The 27,228-nt window shown below is 35.1% G+C and overlaps 1 protein-coding gene across 1 annotated transcript in view; it reads left to right on the forward strand.

Moving 5' to 3' along the window:
* ERO1B (endoplasmic reticulum oxidoreductase 1 beta) overlaps positions 1 to 27,228 on the forward strand; it is a 65,427-nt gene that overhangs the window by 27,810 nt on the left and 10,389 nt on the right. The window contains exons 8-16 of the mRNA XM_013981626.2: positions 4,894 to 5,014; positions 5,153 to 5,199; positions 14,521 to 14,532; positions 17,057 to 17,083; positions 20,728 to 20,820; positions 20,945 to 21,191; positions 22,234 to 22,303; positions 24,559 to 24,645; positions 26,110 to 26,243. Coding sequence (XP_013837080.2) covers positions 4,894 to 5,014; positions 5,153 to 5,199; positions 14,521 to 14,532; positions 17,057 to 17,083; positions 20,728 to 20,820; positions 20,945 to 21,191; positions 22,234 to 22,303; positions 24,559 to 24,645; positions 26,110 to 26,243 — 838 coding nt within the window. The remainder of the gene's footprint in view (positions 1 to 4,893; positions 5,015 to 5,152; positions 5,200 to 14,520; positions 14,533 to 17,056; positions 17,084 to 20,727; positions 20,821 to 20,944; positions 21,192 to 22,233; positions 22,304 to 24,558; positions 24,646 to 26,109; positions 26,244 to 27,228) is intronic.

Here is a 27,228-nt window from a genome sequence, read left to right on the forward strand (position 1 = left end):
TCTCTAGGAGAATATTCCCAGTAATTGTGTTGAGTAGATTTAAATTGTTCATTTGGCCTCTCTTCACCTTATTATATTGTTATATTTTTGGTGGTGGGAAAGAATTTGAGGTTCAAGCATGCTTATCTGGAAATAGGCAGCAGTTCTTCTGAACTTTTAAAGCACCTAGAATGCTCTATAAAGATTTTTTAAAGCTTCATATATTTAATTGTGCTGTTAATCCAGTCTATAATGGAATAAGTTTCAGGGCGCTTCTCCAGTAGTTTTGTAAATTGAGAAGATGCTGGGAAGTGAAATGTTATTACCATGATTTATATGGTTTCAGCAAGGAGACTGCTAAAGAAATCTGAGCCAAGTGTTTGTTTTTGTTACTTGGATATAATGATGGGCAATTAATAAAATATCCATATCGTATTTAGAATTGGTAAAGATTTTACCAAAGCAAGCCATTGTACCTAGGGTAAGAACCCACATCATTGCCTGCGCTTTCATTTGCTCTTTGGTTGTCAATCTGATTATAATTTGAGTGTTTAACACTTATAGTCAATTCTGCCCATCTTCTCATTTTACTTATTCTTCGATTAAAATAAAATAGTTTGGTAGTGCTTATTCAACAGATTATCAGATTAAAAAAATCATTTCTGTGAATATACATTTCTCTTGTAGTAAAAAATGTAAATATGTATTTCTCTTATAGGTATTTAATTAAAAAATACTGTTCAATTGCAGGGATTACATGCTGTGATTAAATTGATGTGCTTGATTACCAGTTTTAATTTTTTAATAGTAGCTTCTTAAATTGTAGAAGTGGAAGAGACGTCGGATAAGAATTTACATAAAATCCTTTAAAATTTTTAGGATTAAGTAAAATAACTACTACTTTTTATATTTTTTGTATTTCTTAAACATATGAAATTGTGCCGCTGGGTGTATCATCACTGTTCTTCTGGGTAGTAATGTTCATGCGTGTCCCAAAGATTTATACCTACAATTTAAAAAATACTATCAGAGCAGCGTTACAGTCATTGTTTAGTTATTTCAGTATTCTAAAATCATTGGATTAAAACAAAAACAAATCTAAGGAATATTCACCCCAGTTTATTGACCTATATTCATACACCCCTGCTCTTGGCTTTATCTTTATTTGGTTTCGTTTTTGGTTATCTGTATTTGAAAGGAAAGATGATCCTTATAGATCAAATAATAGGTTTTAAATAATTTAGCAGTTTAAGGTAAACTACTTTCCCCACCCCCATTTTTTATTATTGTCTCTATGCATGGCTTGCTGCTTCCTTTGCTTCAGGTTTCTGCTCAGATGTCACCTCAGCAAAGGAGCCTTCTGTCACCTCCCTGTATAAAATAGTAACCACTTTCATTCTCTTTGCACTGCTCCCTGTTTCCAGAGCACCAAGAACTTTGTGAGAGTACATTATTTAGTTTATCTGTTTGTTGCCTGTCTTTGACTAGATTGTGAGCTGCCTGAGGGCAAGGACCTTGTCTTTTTGTTCACAACTATATCCCTAGTGCCTAGAACAGTGCCTGGACATGGTGTGTGCCCAAGAAATATTTGCTGAATGAAGTGGTTGATTCATAAATAACCTAAATAATGAAATAGATATTTACTTTTATTTTTCTCCTTAAAACATGTTCATTGGTATGTTAAAAATATTGTTTAAAACAGTAGTTTCTAAATCTGTGTATCAAAATTACTTGGGTGCTTTATAAACCATAGATTGTCTTTGAGGAAGTTGTGTTTTAATAGCGAATTAGTAGCAATTGGGGGTAGCATTAGAGATGGAGGGTTGTAGGCTCGATCTTGAGTCCATAACCTAATCTTTTTTTATCTTTGTCCATGAGCAAAAAGCCTGACACTAAGCTGGCCTGTGCAACCATCACGTTTAAGAGATATATGGGTTAGGAGGTGGGAAAGATGGCTCACAGCCTAGAGAATGCAGTGTGGCTTCAAAACACTAACACTAAATTAGAATAGTGAAAGGAAAATCCAGTCAGGAAAAGGATATACTTGAGGAGGAGGATAAAACATTAGTTCAAGTTGATCACTTCCCAGAATTAGGAATTTTGATTCAGTAGAAATTCTTCGAATCCTTAAGTAATGGTTAGCCTGGTCGAAAAGAAAGAATAGTTTTAGAGCAGGTTTGTAGAGGAAGAGAAGAAGTTTTTGAGTGGAAGACTTGGTAGGCATCTAAGAGAATTATCCGAATGAATGATACAGCTGTACAAATGGAAAGAAGTTATAGTTTAGGAACAAATTAAGATCAGGTTACAGGTGGCCCCAGGGAAGAAGGATGGGTGTATTTCATAGGTACCTCAACCTGTGTATGCTTTTGTCCACGTGCGTTCCTCACTCTGAAAGTCACAAAATTCTTGTCAGTATAGGTCAGGACAAACTTTTTCTTCTGTAAGTGGGCAGAGAGTAAATATTTTAGGTTTTGTGAACCATAAGGTCTCTGTTGCAACTACTCAGGTCTGCCATAATAGTGCGAAAGCAGCCCATAAGCAAATGAACATGACTTGTGTTCCTGTAAAAATTTCTTTATAAAAATACACAGCAGAACAGACTTGGCCTATGGGCTGTAGTTTGTTAACATCTTCTATAGGTTACCAAAACCCACCTCTTTCAGGATTTGAAAAAGTATTAAATTTTTAGAAACAACTTGATTGAATTAAGGGCATATATATCAAGAACATTAAGAATGTACATTTTACTTAAAGTAATTTAAAAACTGATATAATTGATATTACATGTATGACTCTCTGCTCCTTTAAAGTGTATTCTAAATCCATGTAATATCTGAATCCAGGGCTTTTTTCCTTTGTTGGTTGTTTAGTTGGTTTAATTGGGCAAAGAGATTGATCCCAATTAAATCTTCACATTCACAGATGACTCTACACATGTGTAGGCTTATGTGTGTGCATGTTCTTTCTACATGTGTACATAAACGTATATGTCATTGAGTATATATTTTATGTTTCTAAAGCTTATACATAATCGAGTCAATATTGCAAGTGAAATTAAGAACAGCTCAAAGAATTTAAAATCTATAAATTAGTAAATTGTAAAAATTTTTAAGTATAACTATAAAAGCCATACTTTTATTATTTGAATTTTTATTTTTCAATTAAGATTTTTTAAATTATTATTTTAAGTCTTGACAGTAAATGCCCTTAGACAGTTTCTGTTCATCCATCTGTAAATTAACTGTTTTTCTGTTCCTTAACTTATATAGTAGAATATCTATGTAATGTTAGCGCTGGAAATAGAACCAGTATTCTTCAAAATCATGTTTCTACTGTCTGTAAGTTAGATAGAACTCATTTAGTAATGAAAAGTTGTAATTATCTTTGTATTCTTCCTACATCACAAAAGTACCTGGTAGTTCTTGGAAGGCATGGATCAGGATGCTATTTTTTTCCCCCTTATGCTTATGGATAATCTCAATCTATGGTCATTGAATAGCCAATGAATATTTTTGACTGATAGGTAATGAAGACAAAAGCAACCATATTTTAATGATCATGTTTGGTCCATGTTTCAAGTCAAGTGTCTATATACCATTGATTTAATATCGTGACACCAAAGCATATAATGAAAGATTACATCTCTGCCAACATACATAGCACTTCAGTTTATAGGTATTATTAGCATGCATTTGTGAAGCGTAGTCATTATAATTTTTCTTTAGGTAAGAAAGCATGTGCTTCCCTTTTTTACCCAGAATGTGAGCCTCAATAATTAAGACCATTTTTTCTTATCTTTTGTATCCCTCGGAGATCTCTATCAAATGTCCAAATAGTGGAGGTCTAGTAAACACTCATTTGGTTTTCAACACAGGAACACATAAGCACTGAGATCCTGTTGTATAGCGCTGGGAACTACATCTAATCACTTATGGTGGAGGATAGTGTGAGAAAAAGAATGTATATGTGTCTGTGTGACTGGGTCTCTTTGCTGAACTGTAGAAAATTGACAGAATACTGTCAATAATGGAAAACCAGCTATAATGAAAAAGAATAAAAATCATTGAAAAAAAGAAAGTGGTTACTTAATTTTAATGTGTCAGTAAGTTCTTGAAGTTGTGCCTGCTAACCAATATGTTAGCCAATTAATATGTTAACCAACCCATGAACATTGGTAAAAATAAAGGAACTTTTTTTTTTTACCAGAACGTTGTGTAACTCTATGAATGATCAAATTTGAAACAAAGTTATTGCACCATTTATTTCTTAAGCCCAAGTAGAGAGCAGCAGGGAAGTCTCTTTTTTAAATAGATAGATGCCTGGGGTTAATTGCTCTTAGAATGGACTTACAATGAGATCCTGCTGTATAGCATTGAGAACTATGTCTAGATATACTTACATTGCAACACAACGAGAGGAAAAATTATGTATTCATGTATGTGTAACTTGGTCCCCATGCTATACAGTGGAAAAAAATTTTAAAAATAATAATAAATAAATAGATATATGTTAACAAAATTAACGTTTCAAGCATGTGTTTGGGTAGGTATATACATAAGCGTGCAATCACATAAAATATTAAAAAAGGTTATGATTCTGTTAGGTCCTTTCAGTCTTGGTGATTAAAACTTAAGAAATGGTTAATGTTTCTAATAAGGTGAGGATGTTACATCACGTAAGAGAGCATCAGGCATCCAAAGGAAAGGGAGGAATTGTTTTTCCTCCCTCAAATTCAAGTTATTATAAATCCCGGGTCAAGGACAGTCACAAGTGTGCTAACCACTCTACCATTTAAGCTGGAAAATGCTTGAACGGGCAGCATTTCTCTAACCTTTGAGTCCTCTTTGCTTGGTAATGCTAAGTTTTAAGTAAATGGCAAAATATGGATGGTTTTACTAATTGTTTCTTGTTCAGATGAGAGATCGCCAGCTGCTCAGTATGTAGACCTGTTGCTGAACCCAGAGCGTTACACTGGCTACAAAGGGTCCTCTGCGTGGAGAGTGTGGAACAGCATCTATGAAGAAAACTGTTTCAAGTAACTGGAGGGGGGAGGAGGAGGAGTCACTAGAGGGAGGGTGGAAGAAGGGGTATATTTGTTTCTCTTGGAAAAAAATTACATCAAAATGTCAAACCATTTTATGTTTGAGTTTTATACTTTTTTTTTTTTTTTCAGGCCTCGATCTGTTTATCGTCCTTTAAATCCTCTGGCACCCAGCCGAGGTGGGTTTTTCATATATTTCCATACTTTCAGAAATTGTTTACAAAATGCTCTTGTAACCAAACGTTATACTGCGAAGTTCTCTTGTGGCTCAGCATGTTAAGGATCCAGTATTATCACTGCAGCAGCTGGGGTCACTGCTGTGGTGCAGTTCTATCCTGGCCCAAGAACTTTTGCATGCCCTGGGTACAGCCAAAAAATAAAATTTAAAAAAATAAACTTTATATTGAGAAAAATTGCAACTATTTTATATTTTTGCTTAATTTGAATAAGAAAAAGTATGCGTACTTCAAACATGTAAGATTTCCACGTGTTTTGTATAATTATTGTCATTTATTGACTGTCTGATATGTGCCAGGCCCTAAAGTAGGAGCTTTATGTGAAATAAAGTAGAATAAAGAACTAATCCATATATATCAGTGTTTTTCTGGGGGAACTCTTAAAAATCTGAATGTCCAGCCCTGTCCTATACCAGCTACCAGAATATTTGGATTTGGGACCCAGGCATTGGTAGTTTTTTTATGATCTCCAGATGATTCCAGAATGCAGCCTAGTTTGAGAAACAGCAGCACATAGTGTGCTTCTCAGACTTCATTGTGCATACAGATTGCCTAGGAGCCCTGTGGAAATAGAGGTTCTGATTCTCTGGGTCTTGGGTGAGGCTTAAGATTCTAACAAGCTCCCAGGTGATCCCCAGGGTGCTTATCCATGCACCCCACTTAGAGTCATAAGGAAGTAGAGTATTATCAGAAAGTTAGGTTGCCTGAAGCATTGCTCTAAACCTGCACCATCCAAAGAGGTAGCCATTTGCCACAACAGACTGTTGAGCACTTGAAATGTTGCTAGTGAGGAAAGAAGTTTTGTACTTTATTTAATTTTAGTTTATTTAAAAACCGAGTCAGCAAAATATATTTTTGCATTAAATGGAACTTTATTGTTTTGGTAGAACTATGTTAACACTTGCATCACACAGCTAATTGTTGATGTGCTGTAGTGCGTGTATATCTTTTATTTTTCAAAATGTGGATATTAAAAAATGAATTTTAATTACATACAAGGCTGGTGTTATGTTTCTATGATACAGCATTGTCATATACAGTGAAAGTTATTCAATATTAAATTATTAGTTATATTCTCAATCTATCCTCAAATGAGAACTCAAACCTTGGGATTGACATGCTGTTCTAATATTTTTTATAGACACAGGTTTTGATTTAGGGACTTGAATTCCTGGTCTAGATTCATCTCTTTAGGCATTTCTCAGAACCAGAGAGACTTATAAATGGGTTGACTGAATGGACTGCTCTTAGATGTGCACTCTGTCACAATGGGACAAATAGTCTTCCCAAATTTATTCCGAAACTGCCTGCACAAGGTAATTGGAATATGAGGAAGAGGTGTGTGTGGCTTCTTATCTTTTGTCTCTTTCACTACTTTTACCTCATAACATTTCTGTTTCCAACTTATTTTATACAAGATTTTATAAAAATTGAAACAACACAAAAAGTTATATAAAGTAAAAAAGGAACATGCCCCTCACCCCTACCTGCCTCCATACATTTTTTTCTTTTTTGTAGTACAGTTTGGAAGGTGTCCTTCCAGAACTTTTCTGTAGTCACTTTTTCTTTTCAATTTAATTTTTATTTTACATTAAAGTATAATTGATTTACAATGTTGTGTTAGTTTCAGGTATACAGTGAAGTGATTCAGTTATAGATATACATATATGTATTCTTTTTCACATTTTTTCCCATTATGGTTGATCACAAGATATTGAATCTAGTCCCCTGTGCTCTACTGTAGGTCCTTGTTAGTTTAGGTCCTTGTTATCTATTTTATATATTGTAGTGTGTGTATATTAATCCCAAACTCCTAATTTATCCCTCCCCCTCCACTTTTCCCTTTGGTAAACCATAAGCTTGTTCTTGAAGTCTATGAGTCTTTTTCTGTTTAATAAATAAGTTCATTTGTATCATGTTTAGACTCCACATGTTAATGATCTCAAATGATGTTTGTTTTTTTTTTCTGTCTTACTTCACTTTATATGATAATCTCTAGGGTCCATCTATGTTGCTACAAACAGCATTATTTTATTTTTTATTGCTGAATAATAGTCCATTGTGTATACGTACCACATCGTCTTTATTCATCTGTCAATGGACATTTAGGTTGTTGCTTCCATGTCTTTCTTGACTGTTGTAAATAGTGCTACTGTGAACATAAGGATGCATGTATTTTTTTCACATTATTGTTTTCTCCAGATATATGCCCAGGAGTGGTGTTGTTGGATCATATGGTAGCTCTCTTTTAGAGTTTTTTTTTGGTCTCTTGTCTTTTTAGGGCTGTACCCGTGGCATATGGAGGTTCCCAGGCTAGGGGTCAAATCAGAGCTATAGCCGCCGGCCTACACCACAGCCATAGCAATGCCAGATCCACGCCATGTCTGTGACCTACACCACAGCTTACAGCAACGCTGGATCCTTAACCCACTGAGTGAGGCCAGGGATTGAACCCTCATCCTCATGGATACTAGTCTGGTTCATTAACCACTGAGCCAAAGTGGGAACTCCTCTTTTTAGTTTTTAAGGAACTTCCATACTGTTCTCCATACTATACCAGTTTACATTGCTACCAACAGTGTAGGAGGGTTCCCTTTTCTCCACACCCTCTCCAGCATTTATTATTTATAGACTTTTTGATAATGGCCATTCTGACTAGCAAGAGGTGATACCAATTGAAGTTTTGATTTGCATTTCTCTAATAACTAGCAGTATTTTACACTGTTTCTTGTACTTTTGTCCATCTGTATGTATTCTTTGGAGAAATGTCTATTTAGATCTTGTGACCATTTATTGATTGGGTTGTTTGTCTTTTTAATATTGAGCTGTATGAGCTGTTTGTATATTTTGGAAATTTAAGCCCTTGTTGGTCACATTATTTGCAAATATTTTCTCCCATTCTGTGGGCTGTTTTTTTGTTTTGCATATGGTTTCCTTTGCTATGCAAAAGCTTTTAAGTTTAATTAGGTCCCATTTGTTTATTTTTGTTTTTATTTTCATTACTCTGGAAGGTGGATCCAAAAAGACATTGCTGTGATTTATGTCCAGGAATGTTCTGCCTATGCTTTCCTCTAGCAGTTTTATAGTACCCGGTCTTACATTTGGGTCTTTAATACATTTTGAGTTTATTTTTGTGCATGGTGTTAGTGTTCTGTTTTCATTCTTTTACACATAACTGTGCAGTTTTGCCAGCACCACTTTTGAAGAGGCTGTCTTTTTGCCATTGTATATTCTTGCCTCCTTTTTCGCAGAATGATCAACCATAGGTGTATGGGTTTATTTCTGGGCATTCCATCCTGTTTCATTTATCTGTATTTCTCTCTCTGTACCAGTACCATACTATTTTGATGACAGTAGCTTTGTAGTATGGTCTGAAGTCAGGGAGCCTGATTTTTCCAGCTCCATTCTTCTTTCTCAAGGTTGCTTTGCCTATTCAGGATCTTGTGTTTCCATACAAATTTAAAAATGTTTTTGTTCTTCTGTGAAAAAATGCCATTGGTAATTTGATCAGGATGGCACTGAATCTGTAGATTGCCTTAGTAATTGCCTTTGACAGTGTTGATTCTTTTAATCCAAGAGCATGGTATATCTTTCCATTTTGTTCATGTCATCTTCGATTTCCTTCATCATTGTCTTACAGTTTTCACAGTTCAGCTCTTTTGCCTCTTTAGGGTAGGTAGGTTTATTCCTAAGTATTTTATTCTTTTTTTTTTTTTTTTTGTCTTTTTGCTATTTCTTGGGCTGCTCCTGTGGCATATGGAGGTTCCCAGGCTAGGGGACTAATTGGAGCTGTAGCGGGTAGCCTACGCCAGAGCCACAGCAGTGCGGGATCCGAGCTGCGTCTGCAACCTACACCACAACTCATAGCAATGCCAGATCCTTAACCCACCAAGCAAGGCCAGGGATCAAACCCACAACCTCATGGTTCCTAGTTGGATTTTCTAACGACTGAGCAACAACGGGAACTCCAGTATTTTATTCTTTTTGATGAGATCATAAATGGAATTGTTTCCTTAATTACTCTTTTGGATCTTTTGTAGTTAGTGTATAGGAATGCAAGTGATTTCTTTTTTTTTTTTTTTTTTTTGTTGTTGTATTTTGGCACTTCCGCATATGAGTTCAGCTATTAATCACTGTAGCTGCTACTGAACAGCAACAGATCCCCGTCTCAACCACACCCCCCCACTACCACTGAGCAACAACCCCAACTCATGTTCTAGTCGATCGTTAACTACGACGGAATAAGTATTTTATTATTTTTGTATAATGCAACTCTACCAAATTCATTGGTAGTTTTCTGATAGTATCTTTAGGATTTTCTAAATATAGTATCATGTCTTCTGCAGGCAATGACAGTTTTACTTCTTTTCCATTTTGGTTTCCATTTGTTTCTTTTTCTTCTCTGATTGCCCTGGCTAAGAATTCCAAAACTATGTTGAATAAAAATGATGCAAGCGAACATTCTTGTCTTGTTCCTGATCTTAGTGGGAATACTTTCAGCTTTTCTCCATTGAGAATGATTTCGGTTTGTCATAAATGGCTTTTATCATGTTGAGGGAGGTTCCCTCTATTCCTACTTTCTGGATAGACTTTATAAAAAATGGGTTTTGGATTTTGTCAAAAGCTTTTTCTGCATCTCTTGAAATGATCATATGGCTTTTATTCTTCATTTTATTGATGTGGTGTATTACATTGATTTGCTTATATTGAAGAATCTTTGCATCCCTGTATAAATCCCACTTGATCATGATGTGTGATCCTTTTAGTGTATTGTTGGGTTTGGTTTGCTGTTATTTTGTGGAGGATTTTTGCCTCTGTATTCATCAGTGATATTAGTCTCATTTTCTTTTTTTGTGATGTCTTGGTCTGGTCTTTGGTATTTGGGTGATGGTGGCCTCATAGAATGAGTTTGAGAGTATTTCTTCCTCTGCAGTTTTTTGGAAGAGTTTCAGAAGGAAGAGTACTTCCCTAAGTGTTTGATTGAATTCATCTGTGAAGCCATCTGGTCTTGGAGTTGTGGTTTTTGGAAGTTTTAAAATCAAGTACTAAATGTTTTCAGTACTTGTGACTGTTCTGTTCATATTTTCTGTTTCTTCTTTGGCTAGTCTTGGTCTTGGAAGATTATACCTTTGTAGGAAATGTGTCCATTTCTTCTTAGTTGTCCACTTCATTGGCATATAGTTGCTTGTAGTAGTCTCCTATGATCCTTTGTATTTCTGTGATGTTAGTTGTAACGTCTCTTTTTTTCATTTCTAATTTTATTGATTTGAGCCCATTCCCTTTTTTTTCTTGATGAATGTGGCTAAAGGTTTATCAATTTTGTTTATCTTTTCAAAAAAAACAGGTTTTAATTTCATTGATCTTTTATATTATTTTCTTCATCTTTATTTCATTTATTTCTGCTCTGATCTTTGTGATTTTTTTCCTTTTGCTAACTTTGGGTTTTGTTTGTTCTTTCTAGTTGCATTAGGTGTAAGATTAGTTTGTTTGAGATTTTCTTGTTTCCTGAGATAAGCTTGTATCACTATAAGCTTTCCTCTTAGAACTACTTTTGCTGCATCCCATAGGCTTTGGATCATTGTGTTTTCATTTTTATTTGTTTCTCTTTTTATTTCCTCTTCAATTCCTTCATGATCCATTGGTTGTTTAGTAAAATATTGTTTAGCCTCCACATGTTTGTGTCTTTTACAGTTTTTTTCTTATAGTTGATTTCTAGCCTCATAGTGTTGTGGTCAGAAAAGATGCTTGCTTAAATTTACCAAGGCTTGCTTTGTGGCCAGCATGTGATCTATCATGGAGAATGTTCCTTGTGAACTTAATAAAGTGTATTCTGCTGCTTTCAGATGGAATGTTCTTAAATATCTGTTAAGTCCATCTGGTCTAGTGTATCATTCAGGATCTGTGTTTCCTTATTGATTTTTCTGTCTGGATGATCTGTCTCTTGATGTAAGTGGGGTGTTAAAGTCCCCCACTATTATTATGTTACTGTCAATTTCTCCTTTTATGACTGTTAGCATTTGCCTTATATATTGAGGTGCTCTTATATTGGGTGCATACACACACACACGCAATAGTAATATCTTCTTGGATTGATCCCTTGATCATTATGTAGTGTCCTTCTTTGTCTCTTGTAACATTCTTTATTTTATTTATTTATTTATTTATTGTCTTTTTGTGTTTTAGGGCTGCATGGATGGCATATAGACGTTCCCAGGCTAGGGGTCGAATCAGAGCCGTAACCACTGGCCTACACCAGAGCCACAGCAGTGCAGGATCTGAGCCATGTATGCGACCTACACCACAGCTCACAGCAAAAACCAGATCCCTAACCCACAGAACAAGGCCAGGGATTGAACCCACATCCTTATGGATGCTAGTTGGGTTCCTTAACCACTGAGCCATGACGGGAACTGCCATTCTAATTGTTTAAAGTCTGTTTTGTGGATTTTTTTTCTTTGTTTTTGGAGGTTGGTGTTTTTGTTTTTTAGGGCTGCACCTGTGGCATATGGAGGTTCCCATGCTAGGGATCAAATCAGAATTGTTGCTGCCAGCCTACACCAGAGCCACAGCAATGCCAGATTCAAGCTGCACCTGCAACCTACACCACAGCTCATGGCAACGCCAGATCCTTAATCACTGAGTGAGGCCAGGGATCAAACCTGCAACCTCCTGGTCCCTAGTCAGATTTGATTCTGCTGCACCATGATGGGAACTCCTTAAAGTCTATTTTGATATGAATATTTCTACTCCAGCTTTAATTTGATTTCCATTTACATGGAATACCTTTTTCCGTCTCCTCACTTTTAATCTGTATGTGTCCCTAGAACTGAAGTCAGTCTCTTGTAGAAAGCATATATACAGATCTTGTCTTTTTGTATCCATTTAGCTAGTCTATGTCTTTTAGTTGCAGCATTTAATTCATTTACATTTAAGGTAATTATCACCATGTATGTTCTTATTGTTTTGTTAATTGTCTTGGATTTGTTTCTGTAGGTCTTTTTTCATCCCTTCCTTTTTTGTTTTCTTGTGATTTGATTACTATCTTTAGTGTTGTGTTTGGATTCTTTTTGTGTGTGCATGTGTATCTATTGTAGATTTTTGGTTTGTGGTTCCTATGAGGTTTTGATATAGCAGTCTGTGTATATATACAAAATTGTTTTAAGTTGCTGGTCTCTTAATTTTAAATGCATTTCTAATATCTTGCATTTGTATTCTCCCTATGATTGCTGATTTTGATATTATATACTTAGTATGAGAAGCTCTGATTCCATCCATGTTACTGCAAATGGCATTATTTCATTCTTTTTTTTTTTTTTGTCTTTTTAAGGGCCACACCCATGGCATATGGAGGGTCCCAGGCTAACCCATATGGAGGGTTGAATTGGAGCTGTAGCCACTGGCCCATACCACAGCCACAGCAATGCAGGATCTGAGCTGTGCTTGCTACCCACACCATAGCTCACGGCAATGCTGGATCCTCAACCCACCAAGCGAGGCCAGGGATCAAATCTGTGTCCTCATGGGTGCTAGTCGGGTTCATTAACCACTGAGCCATGATGGGAACTCCCCTTATTTCATTCTTTTTATGACTGAGTAGTATTCCATTGTGTATATGTACCACATCTTAACCCATTCATCTGTCCATGGATATTGAGGTTGTTTCCATGTCTTGGCTGTTGTGAATACTGCTACAGTGAGCATATGGGTGCACATTATCTTTTTCAGTGAAATTTTTGTCTGGCCGTATGCCCAGGAGTGGGATTGCTGGGTCATATGGTGGTTCTATATTTAGTTTTCTGCTGTATTTCCATGTTCTCCATAGTGATTATACCAATTTACATTCCCACAAGCAGTGTAGGAGGGTTCTCGTTTCTCCACATTCTCTCCAGCATTTGTTATTTGTTGACCTGTTAATGATGGCCATTCTCACTGGTGTGAGGTAGAACCTCATTGTTGTTTTGATTTGCATTTCTCTAATAATTAGTGATGTTGAGCCTTTTTTCATGTGCCTGCTGGCCAGCTGTATGTCTTCTTTGGAGAAATGACTATTTAGGTCTTTTGCCCATTTTTTGATTCAGTTGTTTGCTTTTTTGTTGTTGAGTTGTATGAATTGTTTGTATATTTTGGAAATTAAACCTTTGTCAGTTGAGTCATTTGCAAAAATTTTCTCCCATTCTGTGGGTTGTCTTTCTGTTTTTTTAATGGTTTCCGTTGCTATGAAGAAGCTTTAGTTTAATAAGGTCCAGTTGGCTTATTTGTGTCTTTATTGTCTTTATTCTAGGAGGTGGGTCAAACAAGATGTTGCTGATCACTTAACTTCTAAAGCAGAAAATATACTTGTTCATTTAATAAAAGCATTAAGTCCCAAGAAATACTTCATGTCTGTATTATGATGTACTGAAGAAATGAGACTGCTGGAAAGATGAGGAGGGGAAGGAGAGCCCATATAGAAAAAGATAGAGGGAGGCAGAGGAGCAGAGAAGAAAGAGAAGTGTAAAAGAGACATGAGACTAGGTGAGGTGGAGAACAGGTCCCAGGTTATAGGTGGGTACTTATGAAATAATTGAATAGCTGTTAATAATGCTGTTTACACGCTTTCTCCACTGAACTGCTAATTGTTTCTTAACAGCTGTTTAATACTATTAATTATGTTTCTTCCACATTAATTCCTGAGCCATATAGCTGGGCTTCTACAACTAGCTTTCCAACAGCTTTTTTTGGTGGCAGAACATTTTTGTTCCAAAAATGAAATCATATATCAGAATTGCACATAGAAAGCTAATAAAGGCAAAGCTGCTGAAGCCCAGGCTTCTGGCCCCTCCCCTGTCTAGGCCACCCTGTAGCACCTACAGGGGTCCTTTGACAACAGTTTAGAAAGTGCTTTCATTAAGGTGCATATGTGCTGAGAAGAAGTCATTCAAAAAAGTACTCTAGCATGGAAACGTGTTCAGAGAGAACTGTGTACATAATGATTAAATGGAGTGACTTTGTATGTTTGTTAACCATTGAAACTAGTGGTCTTTATGGTTATTTTTAGTTTCTCTCTGATGCTATTTATTTCATTAAAAATATGTGAAAATCTTATATTCTTTGGCCTATATTTTTATTAAGAAGTCTTATTTGTAGGATAATTGCACACTGACCAAGATTCATGGTATAATAGTTTAACACACAGTAAGTTTTAATCCCATATGAAATAAAGAAGATTGGAATCTGAATTGTGTAAGATATTTCTAAAATTCTGTCTTTTATTTTCTCTTTCAGGAGAAGATAATGGTGAGTTGAAACTCATTATGTTTGCTTCAAGTGTATAAGAAATGTTTCTAATGATAAAAATTTGATTTTTCCTGTTTTTTATTTAAAAGAAAGTATCCTATTTTTTTCATAAAAGAGCTATCAGGGATACCAAAAAAAATGAGTATTTTTTATAATTTAAGGTTATCCTAGGAGTTCCCATCTTGACACAGTGGAAAACGAATCTGACTAGGAACCAGGAGGTTTTGGGTTTAATCCCTGGCCTCACTAAGTGGGTTAAGGATCCTGCGTTGCCATGAGCTGTGATGTAGGTTTCAGACGTGGCTCGGATCTGGCGTGGCTGTGGCTTAGGCCAGCAGCTGTAACTCCAATTCTACCCCTAGTCTGGGAACCTCCATATGCCACGGGTGTGGCCCTGAAAAGCAAAAAAAATAAATAAACTTACTCTATGTTAAAAAGAACATGAAGACCATTTTACATAGGTGTTTAGTATAGAAACAGGATCACATTCCAAGTTGCCCTTTTTTTTTTTTTTTTTTTTTTTTTTGGTTATTGTGATCTACTGGAATATATTCTGAAGAAATGGAAAGAAGTTAAAATAATTTTATCAGATAATTTGTCTTTTGACTTTTCTTACTGACTTTGAAATTTATAACCTCATTTATCATTATAACACTTAATCTTATGAATCTTAATTTATCAACAATTGGTCATTCCAGGTTACTAAATGAGTATTGATCATGGCATGCCCCAAAACACCCAAAATAATTATATCAAAAGAGTGTTTACTTATCTGTCTTCAAGGGCACTGTGATGGGCATTGTATGGGATAGAAAGGTATATAAAATGTACCTTCCCTCTAAGAGCTAATATATATTGCTGTATGTATAGTAAGAATGATAAGCACTATACATGAGCAATGATAAAGAAGTAATACATACACAGTACAAACAGTAGGTACTATAGCTCTTTAGAAGTGGAATAAATCCTGTCCTACTAAAGGAGGTGGCATTTGAGATGGACTTGAATAACGGACTGATTCAAGCCAGTAGAACTGGATTGTATGTGCTGCTTGGATGACAAAGTGGACCAGGGGTTGAGAAAGGGAAAATGAGGCATATTTGGGGAGACCCTGTTAGTAGTAGGAAAGACTTTACATAGAGGTAGTTTGAGTCAGGAAGATGAGTAGAGGCCAGATTATTGAGCAGCTTGAGAGCTAGATTTTTCTTGTTAGTGGCTGGGGGTTTTTGGGTAAACAAGTAAGATAATGATGAATGATCTTAGTAAGAGTATGCTGAATGAATGAATCTCTATGTAGATGTTTGTGGTGTTTTGCAAAAGGTGAAGACTCAGGAGGCAAAGTAATTCCCCACCATCTAGTTTATCCTTTAGCTTAGCTATCATTGCTCAGCTCTTCTATGTGTTGAGTTTTTATCATCATGCTTTGCTTTTCACAATTCAAAAAAAAAAAAAAAAGAGGGGTAACTTAGGAAGTGTATTAACTATTTTTGTGTTTATTGACTGCCATTTTTCTTTTCACTCAGAAGAACAGTGTTGGGCTAGAAATAGTTCTTTTAGCATTAGCACACGTTAAGTCTCCTTCTTAGTCTAGTCATTAACTTTTTTGAAAAATTATTTTGAAAATTAGGGAATTTTTAAATTATTCCTTGAAACTAAGTAGTTTTAGATGATTGAGGAAATATACCCACCTTTACTGGCTTAGGAAAAAAAAGGAACAATAATACTATTTTTTATTATATTTACTGTTTTTTTCTGGAAGTTTTGAGCCAGTGCTATGGTTTTCATCAAAAGCAAATCTAAGATTGTTTCTCCCCCATACTTACGGATAGTCAAATGAATAAGATTTACATAATATTTTGACTGAAATTTTTCTAAGAAGTTCCCATGTGGCCTAACAGTGGGTTAAAGACCTGGCATTGTTACAGCTGTGGCTCAGGTCACAACTATGGCATGGGTTTAGTCCCTGGCCCAGGAACTTGCATGTGCCACGGGTGTAACCAAAAAAAATTTTTTTTCTCAGCGTTCTTGTCGTGGCACAGTGGTTAACGAATCCGTCTAGGAACCATGAGGTTGTGAGTTCTATCCCTGGCCTCACTCAGTGGGTTAAGGATCCAGCGTTGCCGTGAGGTATGGTGTAGGTTGCAGACATGGCTCGGATCCTGTGTTGCTGTGGCTGTGGCATAGGCCGACGGCTACAGCTCCGATTAGACCCCTAGCCTGAAAACCTACATAATGCTGCAAGTGCGGCCCTAAAATGACAAAAAGACAAAATCAATAAAAATTGTTTACAAGTCAAAATGTCATTTATACGAACATTCTCCCAGATTTACTTCAGTTATGTTTGGACTTTATTTTCTAGAACCATGTTTTTTTTCTACTACACATGAAGCAATGGACATTTCTAGAAATATTCCTTAATCTGTCATAAATATTTTATAGACTTAATTCTTATTTATGAATGACCATTGAAACCCTTCAACTCAGTTCTGTACATGTGTTTGACTGTTTTTGTTTTGTTTCTTAGGAGAATCATTCTACACATGGCTAGAAGGTAAACTTAATGTCTGCATTTTAAATTTATTGGCGTCTTGCGAAAATTGAATATATTTATTTAATACATATTTGTAAGTTTTAGGATTTATTACCCAGACAACTAATCCTGGCAATATTTGAAAGAAAATAACATATTTTAGATTATTATGTTTGGGATAAAATTATTTGAAAGTATTGAGGATATTAGTCATCTAAGAGCCAATGTTACGGACATATACAGGGCAGATGCTTTCATCAGCTTTTCATAACTGTTTTCTAGTCTTATTTCAATTCTGTGTGTAATACACATCCAGACTACTTTTCTAGTAACCATTATGCAAGTCTGTTTTTTTAAGTAGAGACATTCTTTTTGGAAAGTGCTCTTTTTATATATGAAGTTAAAATTAAGGGAAGATGAATTAGAATTCAGAAGGTTTTAAACATGTTAACACATGTTATATAGTCTAAACTTGTCTAACTAAAGGTTGAAGTAATATAGACCTCAATATACTAGTTACTTTGCATTCTTATATTTTCTAGTGTTGAAATTATAAAATGTTATTAATGGGAAGCTGAAAAATTCTAGGACTTCTTTTAAACTTGGGTTAATAAGTGGATATATGGAGCTTTTAAAAAATTTACCAAATTGCCATTTTTTTGTGAAACTAGAAGTTCAAATATATTAGTGAAGGCTAAGCAAGTCAAATGATATAGGAAATGGATATTTCATAGCCATAACCTTATAGGACCTCTACTGAGTTAATCTAAGTATCTAATTCTGTTTTTTGTTTAAGTCTATTGTGTTATGAACATGGTATCTCTTTGTTTTTAATGAGCTATTTTTGATATGCAAATATATTTTTAATTTATACTGATAAATTCTTATGTGGAAGGAGATAACTTAGTTTTTGTTTAATTAGCCTTATTCTGAAATAGAAATTGTGAAAAGTAGTATTTAGGTTAAAAGAGGTGGTCAGAAACTTTGCATATTGATAATGCAAGATGAGAATGAAATTTTTGGGCAATATTGGATTCTGGCTTGTACTGTATTGACCACTCTCCTAGTATCATACTGCTAGGAGTCCCTGGATGTTGATACATGGTCCAGTGAGCACTCAACTTTTCTGAGATCTGATTTTCTGATTTGAGGCATAAGTGCAGCAATAGTCATGCAACTTACCCACACTGTAAATATAGACGATGCCTGTAAAAGTTGCTGTGAAAAATCACTAAACAATAGACACATGTCAAATAATCATTTTTTTGTGAGAGAAAAAAAAATTGTATATTGGTATCCTGTAATTCATTTGCTGAAAATGACTGAATGAAATTAAATCCAAACAGGAAGAAGAGCTCCACTTTCTAAATTGAGTAGTTGGACTGGTCAGGCATTAGGCATAGCAGCAGATTGCAGGTGGGGAGCAGCTCTCCAGCAATTTCCTGCTAAGTGCATCCTGGTGCATTCACGTGGCACAGGTTTTATTATTATGACTTTACTTGAAGTTACCTAATTTTCACAGTTTATGGAAGTACGTACCTACTCCTTTCATCCCATTTATCACTCATCCTTGTTTTAGGTGAGGTGCTTTTGTGGCCTTTGCAAAAGAAAAAAAATTAGAATTGCCTCCTAGTTTTTCATGTTCTTGTTTTTAGGCATATGAATTTTCGTGAGCTTTGCCTTGCCTATTTTCCATTCACTCGTCTTTAGACATTTTGCTGCTTAGAGAGGGAGAATGGAAGGAAGAGAAAGTGAACTTCAAATCTGATCATTTTGCTACATGATAACAGATTTGATTAAAAGTTTTACCAGAGGAATAGTACCTAATGTTTTATCAAAGTTATTCATATTGTTTATGTCCCTTTTACCATAAACATTTGAAATTGGTCATATATTTTTACGAGGAAGCTATAAAATAGAATTTAATTTCTACCTTTTGGTCTCCATCTGTGATGATGAGAATGTTCTAGGAAGAATTCCAAATTAGGGAGTGAGATTGCAAAGTAATCATTTTCTCCTTTTAGAAGCTACTGGCTTCAGAGCTATCAATGGTAGAACATAGAGGATAGTAAATTGAAGATCTAAAAGGTCCTGAAAAGATACAAAGTAAACCACATACATACTCTTAACATATTAAAAATCCTTCAGCTAGTATTATTTCTTAGTTTTCATTGGTGAAGCCCATTTTTTCCTCATTTGGGAAGTCAAGACAAACAAATAAAAGACAAAAACAAATGTTGTTGGGTGGTAGGAAAAGGAAAAAGATAATTGTTCTGCATCTAGTGGATTCTAAAGGCTTATGTTTTGCATTCTTATTTATTTTTAAATTTTTCTATAAAGAATATTCTCCAAAAATGTTTCCCTTTCTTTATTGTGGTAAAATATACATAGCATAAAATTTACCTTCTAAGCATTTTAAAATGCATTTAATAACATTAAGTATGTTCACAATGTCTATTACTCTTTTTTTAAATTATAGTTGTCTTACAGTGTTGTGCCAATTTCTGCTGTATAGCAAAGTGACCCAGTCTTACATATATAGACTTTCTTTTTCTCATTATCTTCCATCATGTTCTATCCCAAGAGACTGGACATTATTACTCTTTTCTTTTTCTTTTTTGGCCTTTCTGTGGCATATGGAGTTCCTGGGCAGGGATCAGATCTGAGCCTCATCCTTGCCTGTGGCAGTGCTGGATCCTTTAATCCACTGTGCCAGGCTGGGGATTGAACCTGCTTACTCGTGCTGCAGAGATGCTGCTGATCACGTTGCACCACAGCAAGAAGTCCTTATTACTCTTATAATAGAAAAAAAAAAATTGGGGCCCCACCTATGACATGCAAAAGTTCATGGGCCAGGGGTTGAACCTATGCCACAGCAGTACAACACTGGAGAACTCCATGAGAAAAAATATTTTTAAATGGAGGCAGGGGTGGGATAGGATGGTGAAATTATTTGGACCTCTGTTTTGAGCAAAAGCCTGTGTGGCTTAAGAAAGCTACATAAAATGAATTTCTACCATATTCCTGAACTCCATCCTGATATGATTTTACTCATGTAGTAAATATTCACACTTTTATTTAATTGGTGGAAATCCTTTGATGTGTATTTTCCAAGTTTTGGCTCCTTACAAGTGGAACACACAGTTAAGTAGAATTAGAGAATCCCAGGGCAGAGGATGTATAGGACACAATAAAGAATCAAGAGGAAGGAAAGAGAATTCAGTCTCTTGTTCCTACACTAGCAAGTCGGTTCAAGTAAAGAACATCTATAGGGAAGGAAAAAGGAGAAACAACTATGTTATACCAAAGCAGTAACTTTACATCTGCTTTAGTTTAGCCTAAACCATGAAAAATCCATACTGTTGCCTTCTGGGTAATATGAGAACTTACCAAGTGCAGTGTAGTGTTTGGACCTCCAGTAGCCAGACATTTCTGTCTTATTCTTCATTAATTTCTCATGTTCAGGTAACCCTGCTCTGAAGTCAAAATCTTATTTTATCTTCTAGTGAAAGAATCTCAGTTCTTTTATATTATTTTCTATCATTCCTTGATTTATTTGTTATGTCCCTGAATCTTTACTGTGAGTCTGGGTACCAGATCTTCTTGATTCAGTATTTCTGTTATCTCAATGGATGTCATTTCTTTTTCAATATTTTTCTTAATAGGCTTGTGTCTGGAGAAAAGAGTCTTCTATAAGCTTATATCAGGACTTCACGCTAGTATCAATTTACATCTCTGCGCAAATTATCTTTTGAAAGGTAATCAGATTTCTACATAGAAATTGTGCCTCAGTATAAAAATAGTTGGGGGGAAATATGTATTCTCTATCAAGAAAGGATCCTATTTCTTAAAAGCATGTAATATATTTCTCTTTCTTTTTAGAAACTTGGGGTAAACCTAGCTGGGGACCTAATATGAAAGAATTTAAACGCCGCTTTGACCCTGTGGAAACCAAGGGAGAAGGTCCAAGGAGGCTAAAGAATCTATACTTTTTATATTTAATTGAACTGCGAGCTTTGTCAAAGGTGGCCCCATATTTTGAGCGCTCAATTGTCGACCTTTACACTGGAAATGTAGAAGAAGACGCTGACACAAAAACCCTTCTCCTGAATATCTTTCAAGATACAAAGTAAGAGTTGAATTAAATTCTCCACTCTGTAGCTGAATGATGCAGTGCCTGAAATACAACAAAAACTGACTCCTAAAAGTTAGGAAAGGGGAAAATTAGAACTGAAAAAGCAAGTGTTCAGTAGAATGGCAGCATTTAAAATTTTTTCTAAAAATGTTGGCTGAAAAGCATCTCTAAAGCTTTGTTGCATAAACTTTCACACTTGAGAGTAGGGTATATTTTTAAATATAACTTAAAATTTTATGTAATACCAAAATTAATGATATTTTAATGTTCCTTCTACCAGTTTTTTATTCTTCCAGTTGCTATTTAAATTCAGATGCTAGTATGTGTTAGCATAAAGATAGATTACTTAAGAGAACGTTAGCATTATTTTCTATAAACCTTTTTAAAAAAAATCCTGGGTCTATAAAATTGGAGTTTACTGAGTGTTAAATGAGCATGAAGGAAAATTCAGTTAAGAAATATTTAAAGACGGAGTTCCCATTATGGCACCATGGGTTAAGAACCCCACATAATGTTGTAAAGATGCAGGTTCCATCCCTGGCCTCACTCAGTGGGTTAAGGATCCATTGTTGCTATAAGCTGTGGCATAGGTCACAGAGGTGGCCCCGATTGGCACTGCTGTGGCTGTGGCATAGTCAGGTGGCTGCAGCTCTCGTTTTGACCCCTAGCCCAGGAACTTCCATATGTTGCCGGTGTGGTCACTAAAATAAATAAATAAATGTTTAAAGAAAGTTATGCAGTAAGTTTTAAAAGATGTTTTAAAATGTTAAGAGAGTGTTGTGCATTTTTCACATAAATCGTTTTTAGTTAATTTATTAGATTATGTGATTTTTTTCAAAACACAGTCTTATAGACTGCAAAGTTTTCTTTATCTCGCTTTACTCTTTTGTTAAATAGTTTATATGTGAACTGTTTGCTACTGTCCTGTGTTACTAAACCTTACACGTGAGTAAATTATGAATTTTAAATATTTGTAGAGATAGAAGATTCTAGCAGAGCTTGAATTTTTCATCTGTAACTTATGTCATTTCATCAGGTCCTTCCCCATGCACTTTGATGAGAAATCCATGTTTGCAGGTGACAAAAAGGGGGCCAAATCTTTAAAGGTAAAAAGTTCTTGATTGGGAGGTCAGGGTGGGGAGCAGGTTGCTGGTTGTAATTTAATCATGTTTATCTAAACTTTCTTTCCCTATTCTCCATCTTGTTGAAGTTAGTCTGAGTGGATTTTACTGCAAATGATATGAAAAGCTCCTTCTCCATACTTTCTTCTCAATTCCTTTCTGGTTTGACCAGCTGCTTAGTGAATCCTCATTCATTACTCTGACTAATGACATCTTTGTAAATGTCTTTTTAAAGGGTATTATTTTGAGAAAGTTTTCTTTCTTTTCTACTTTTATTTACTGTTTTGATGTATCTTTTTAAAAAAATTATGTACTGTTAGCCACTTTGAAGGCAATAAATAAAACTTTTCTAAAGTTTATTTTGGGAATGTTATAGCTTTTAAAACCATTATGTTTTTGTCCTTATGGACTAACATATAAGGCAAAAATTACCTGTTGACCTGCAATATCAGAAAGAGGATGTATCTTAAGATCATCATGAAACATCATGTTAGCACTTTGTTTTCATTTGCTTACAGTAATTAAGAAACACAATTATACCTTGACAGTGTTCATAAAAGTATGTGAAATTGGCCAGTAGTCTTCTACTATAGCTCCACAATTTTTATATGCCATTCTGAAATCCAAAAAGCTCCAGAAACTGAAACATTTTTCTTATGTTCGGTGTAAATTAATTTGGTAGCCGAACTTAACCTGGACTGATATAAGATTGACACAACACTGTAAATCAACTATACTGTAAAAAAAAAAAAAAACAAAAAAAAAAACCATAAAACCTTGAATATTGCGTTTTTTAAAAATTCTGCTTTGTATAAATGTTCTTACATTTTGCTGCAAGAACAGTCATGTATTCGATGACCGAGCATTGCCCTACACTCTGGTTGAGTGTTTCATAGTAAATAGTGTATGTGTAGTGTTGTAAATCTGAAAAATCCCAAATTCTGAAATGCATTTGGCTCTGAAATGTTTTAAATGTGAACATCTAGTGCTGTAAGAACTAATAAATTTTCAGAGTTTCTTGGTATTTCTAAGATGAAGTAATTTAGCTACAACTATATTTTAGTTTTAGAAGGTTGTTTTGTTTCATGGTTATTTTAGAGGTATATTACTATTGTGATATTTAATATAATGTTAATTCGTTCTTGTCATGCTTCCTATTTTCTGAGTGTTTATACAAATATTATACTTTTGATCTTCACAATGCTCTTGTTTAGTAGAAAAGACAACTATAATTATGTATCTTTTTGTAAACAAGGAAGGTAAGGCTGAGAATGGACTAAGGTTTCACAACTAGCTTCACAAATACTGGAAATTTGGTTCTCTATTTTTCAGAGGTGTATAAAGGAAAGTTTAAGTCAATTTTTCCACCTGCTCCAAAGAACATGAACTACAGGGAAATGGAGAGCACAGGAGTCTTTGTGTTCTGTTCATGTTATCTTTCTTTTGGCCAAGACATTGATTTTTTTTTTTTTACATTTTCCCTGTGAAAAAGATGAGGCAACTTTCTCTTAACTAGTATTGTCCTCAGAGAGGGTAAGACCGACCTTAAGAGTCACAGAAACCCATGTGCAGGTTTTTGCCAGCAGAAGAGTTACCTAACTGGGTGGGAAACTAACACAGCAGAATTCAAGGATCCAGTGAGCAAGCATGCTTGGAGCAGCTGCAGTAGCAAGTGTGGAGAACTGGAAGACCATATACCCCCTATATAGCCCTGTGGTCCTTGCTGCTGCTGCAGCATGTGTTACAAACACAGTGTGGTCCTGAGGAGAGAGATGGAGGTTGGTCATTGTCCTAGGACAGCTTTCTCACTTAATCCCACACAAAGCAATGTATCAGAAATAAATGAAATACAATATAGATATATTTACCACTGGTTGTATGCAGGTATCAAATGGTGCCTTACCCCTGGTTGTATGCAGCAGTTAAGCTCCTTCAAAGGAGAAATGGTGAATTATTTACTTTTCTGTCACCACACATTGTATATGTTGGTGCTTTGCATGGAGTAGCCCCTCAATAAAAAGTTGGTTGAACTAATACATGTGGAATGAATTTTATAAACTGTCATTAATGTTAGCCATTTTATGTGCCATGTTATGCTCTACAAATTCAAGTGTTTTTTCTTTGTTATTGAAAAACAACTCATTCATGAATAAGCTTCAAAGTCTTATTTCTTATAATTCAGAAAAATGCCATTTGATTTTAAATGTCTAATTAAATTGAAAATATTTTCTGCATGTTAGGAGGAATTCCGGCTACATTTCAAGAATATCTCCCGTATAATGGACTGTGTTGGATGTGACAAGTGCAGATTATGGGGGAAATTACAGGTTTGTGTGTTGTCTTCTGTCTTGAAACTATTATTCATCTTAAATTTCTCTGCAAGAAGTTGAAAGTTTTTATTAAAATTGTACTCATTGTTCATTGAATTAGAAATTCAAAGTGTCATTTCTCTGTTTTATTTATGAAAAAATATTAAGCTGTGTAATATGTGTATATATAAGGATATTCTTCCTATTTGGTTAATGATTTTGGTTTTATTGTATCTATTTCTGTTGGTACAATCTGAGATTCACTTCTGAAGTTGGTTATAAATACACAGTGTATTGGTGTTTTATATATGTATATACAAGGTGAAATATAATTACATAAAAACTTAATTATCAAATTTTGGTCACTAAATGTGTGTCAGTGATCAAAAGGAGGAGGCCCCTTAGTCACAAAACAAGGAAGTTCTGCTTAGCAGGCCCGTTTCCTTATATATTTAGTATAAAAAGAATTAGGTGGTATTTTCTTGCTTGTCTTTTTACAGAGATGATAGTAAGTAATAGAAAGTCAAGAGGGAGAATTTTTTTAATGGAAGCTAAACTGAAGTAAGGTTTTTCTTTTTCTCTAGTGCAAATAATTGAGAAATCAAGTATAGGTATCACTGTACATTAAAACTTATAATAAGGAGTTCCTCTGTGGCTCAGAGGGTTGAGTATTCAGCATTGTCATTACTGTGACTCAGGTCTCTGCTGTGGTGAGGGTTTGATCCCTGGCCTGAGAACTTCCTCATGCCATGGGTGTAGCCAAAAAGAAATAAACAGGAATTCCCTTCGTGGCTCAGTGGTTAATGAATCTAACTAGGAACCATGAGGTTGTCGATTCAATCCCTGGCCTTGCACAGTGGATTAAGGATTCGGCATTGCCGTGAGCTGTGGTGTAAGTGGCAGACGCAGCTCTGATCTGGCGTTACTGTGGCTGTGGTGTAGGCCAGTTGCTACAGCTCTGATTGGACCCCTAGCCTGGGACCCTCCCTATGCCGCAGGTGCAACCTTAGAAAAGACAAAAAAAGACGAAACAACAACAAAAAGAAACCAAACCAAAAAAAAACAAAAATTTATAATAATTTCTGAGTTTTGAATTTTTAAGGGCTATAGAAGTGCTTTCAAGGTTATATATTGAACACTGTAATCCTAATGCGATATTTTGTAGGTTAAAAAAAGGCACTTTTTAAATTTAGAATGGTTTTTTTTTCCAAATAAAATTTCCACTTTTTAAATTTGGTGTAATATGATATGTGTCCAAAAGTGTTAAGATATTCAGGTTTCCTTAGCAAATTTAGATAAATTTATTATATATGAATAATCTGTGAGGAAGTATAAACTGTATTTTGCATAGTTGAATGTTGTGAAAAGTTCAGTTCATGTGAGTTTCCTGACTTCTCATCGCAGTGACTATTCCTTCAGATCTTTATAGTAGTTGTTATTATTATGTGAATTTAATTATGAGTTTATTCCCATTTTCTTTAGACTCAGGGTTTAGGAACTGCCCTGAAGATACTATTCTCTGAAAAAGAAATCCAAAAGCTTCCAGAGAACAGCCCATCTAAAGGCTTCCAACTCACTCGGCAGGAGATAGTTGCTCTTTTAAATGCTTTTGGAAGGTAAGAACTGTTTTCTTTTTCTTTTTTTTAGGATCTTCTTATTTATTTTACCTAAATATTCAGCAACAGATTCATTTTTGTTCTACAAATGTGTCATATGAACATACAGTTTTAATTTGTTTAAATGCCTATAGATTCAGAGTGTCTTTGAGCAGAGCAGTGTTCTTAAAAAAGTATGCTAATTTTTAAGAAACCTGTTACATTTCACTTTTTCACTGCTTAAACTTGCCATAGGCTTCTTGGCCACTTAGAAATAAAAACTTTAAAACATTTTATTATAAAATTTTAAAGTATTACAAAAGAGAGGTGAATAGAATCAGTATCTTCATACTCACCACCTAATAATTGTTAATTCTTGCCATGTTTGCTCTTTAGTTTAGTCAAATATTTAAAAATAAATTATAAACATCATGGCAGTTCCTTTCCACAAGCTTCAGCATGCATTTTTTAAAAAAATATTTTTCTGTGTGACCATGATAACATTTCCCACTTAACAATGTTAACAATTCCCTAAAATCATTTACTGTCTGGCCCAAGGTCACATTTCTAAATTCTTCCATACATGTCGAGTGTCTATCATCTAAAAAGAAGTGTTTTCATAGTGAAGACATTGGTTTGGTTTTTGGTTTTTTTGGGTTTTTTTGTTTGTTTGTTTTTTGCTTTTTAGGGCCATACTCAGAGTACATGGCAGTTCCCATTAGATCTTGGTGTCTAATCGGAGCTATGCTAGCTGCAGGCCTACACCACAGCCACAGCAACCTGGGATCTGAGCCTCGTCAGTTACCTACATCACAGCTCATAGCAATACCAGATCCTTAACCCACTGAGCAAGGCCAGGGATCGAACCCACATCCTCATGGTCACTGGTCGGTTTGTTACCACTGAGCCATGACAGGAGCTCCCATGGTGAAGGCTTTTGATTCCCCTGCTGGTTTCAACACTCTGCAACAATCATAGCTGTTAAAGTAGTTTGTTTTGTTGACAA

The sequence above is a fragment of the Sus scrofa genome, chromosome 14 (genome assembly GCF_000003025.6).
Source record: "Sus scrofa isolate TJ Tabasco breed Duroc chromosome 14, Sscrofa11.1, whole genome shotgun sequence".
Lineage (NCBI taxonomy): Eukaryota > Metazoa > Chordata > Mammalia > Artiodactyla > Suidae > Sus > Sus scrofa.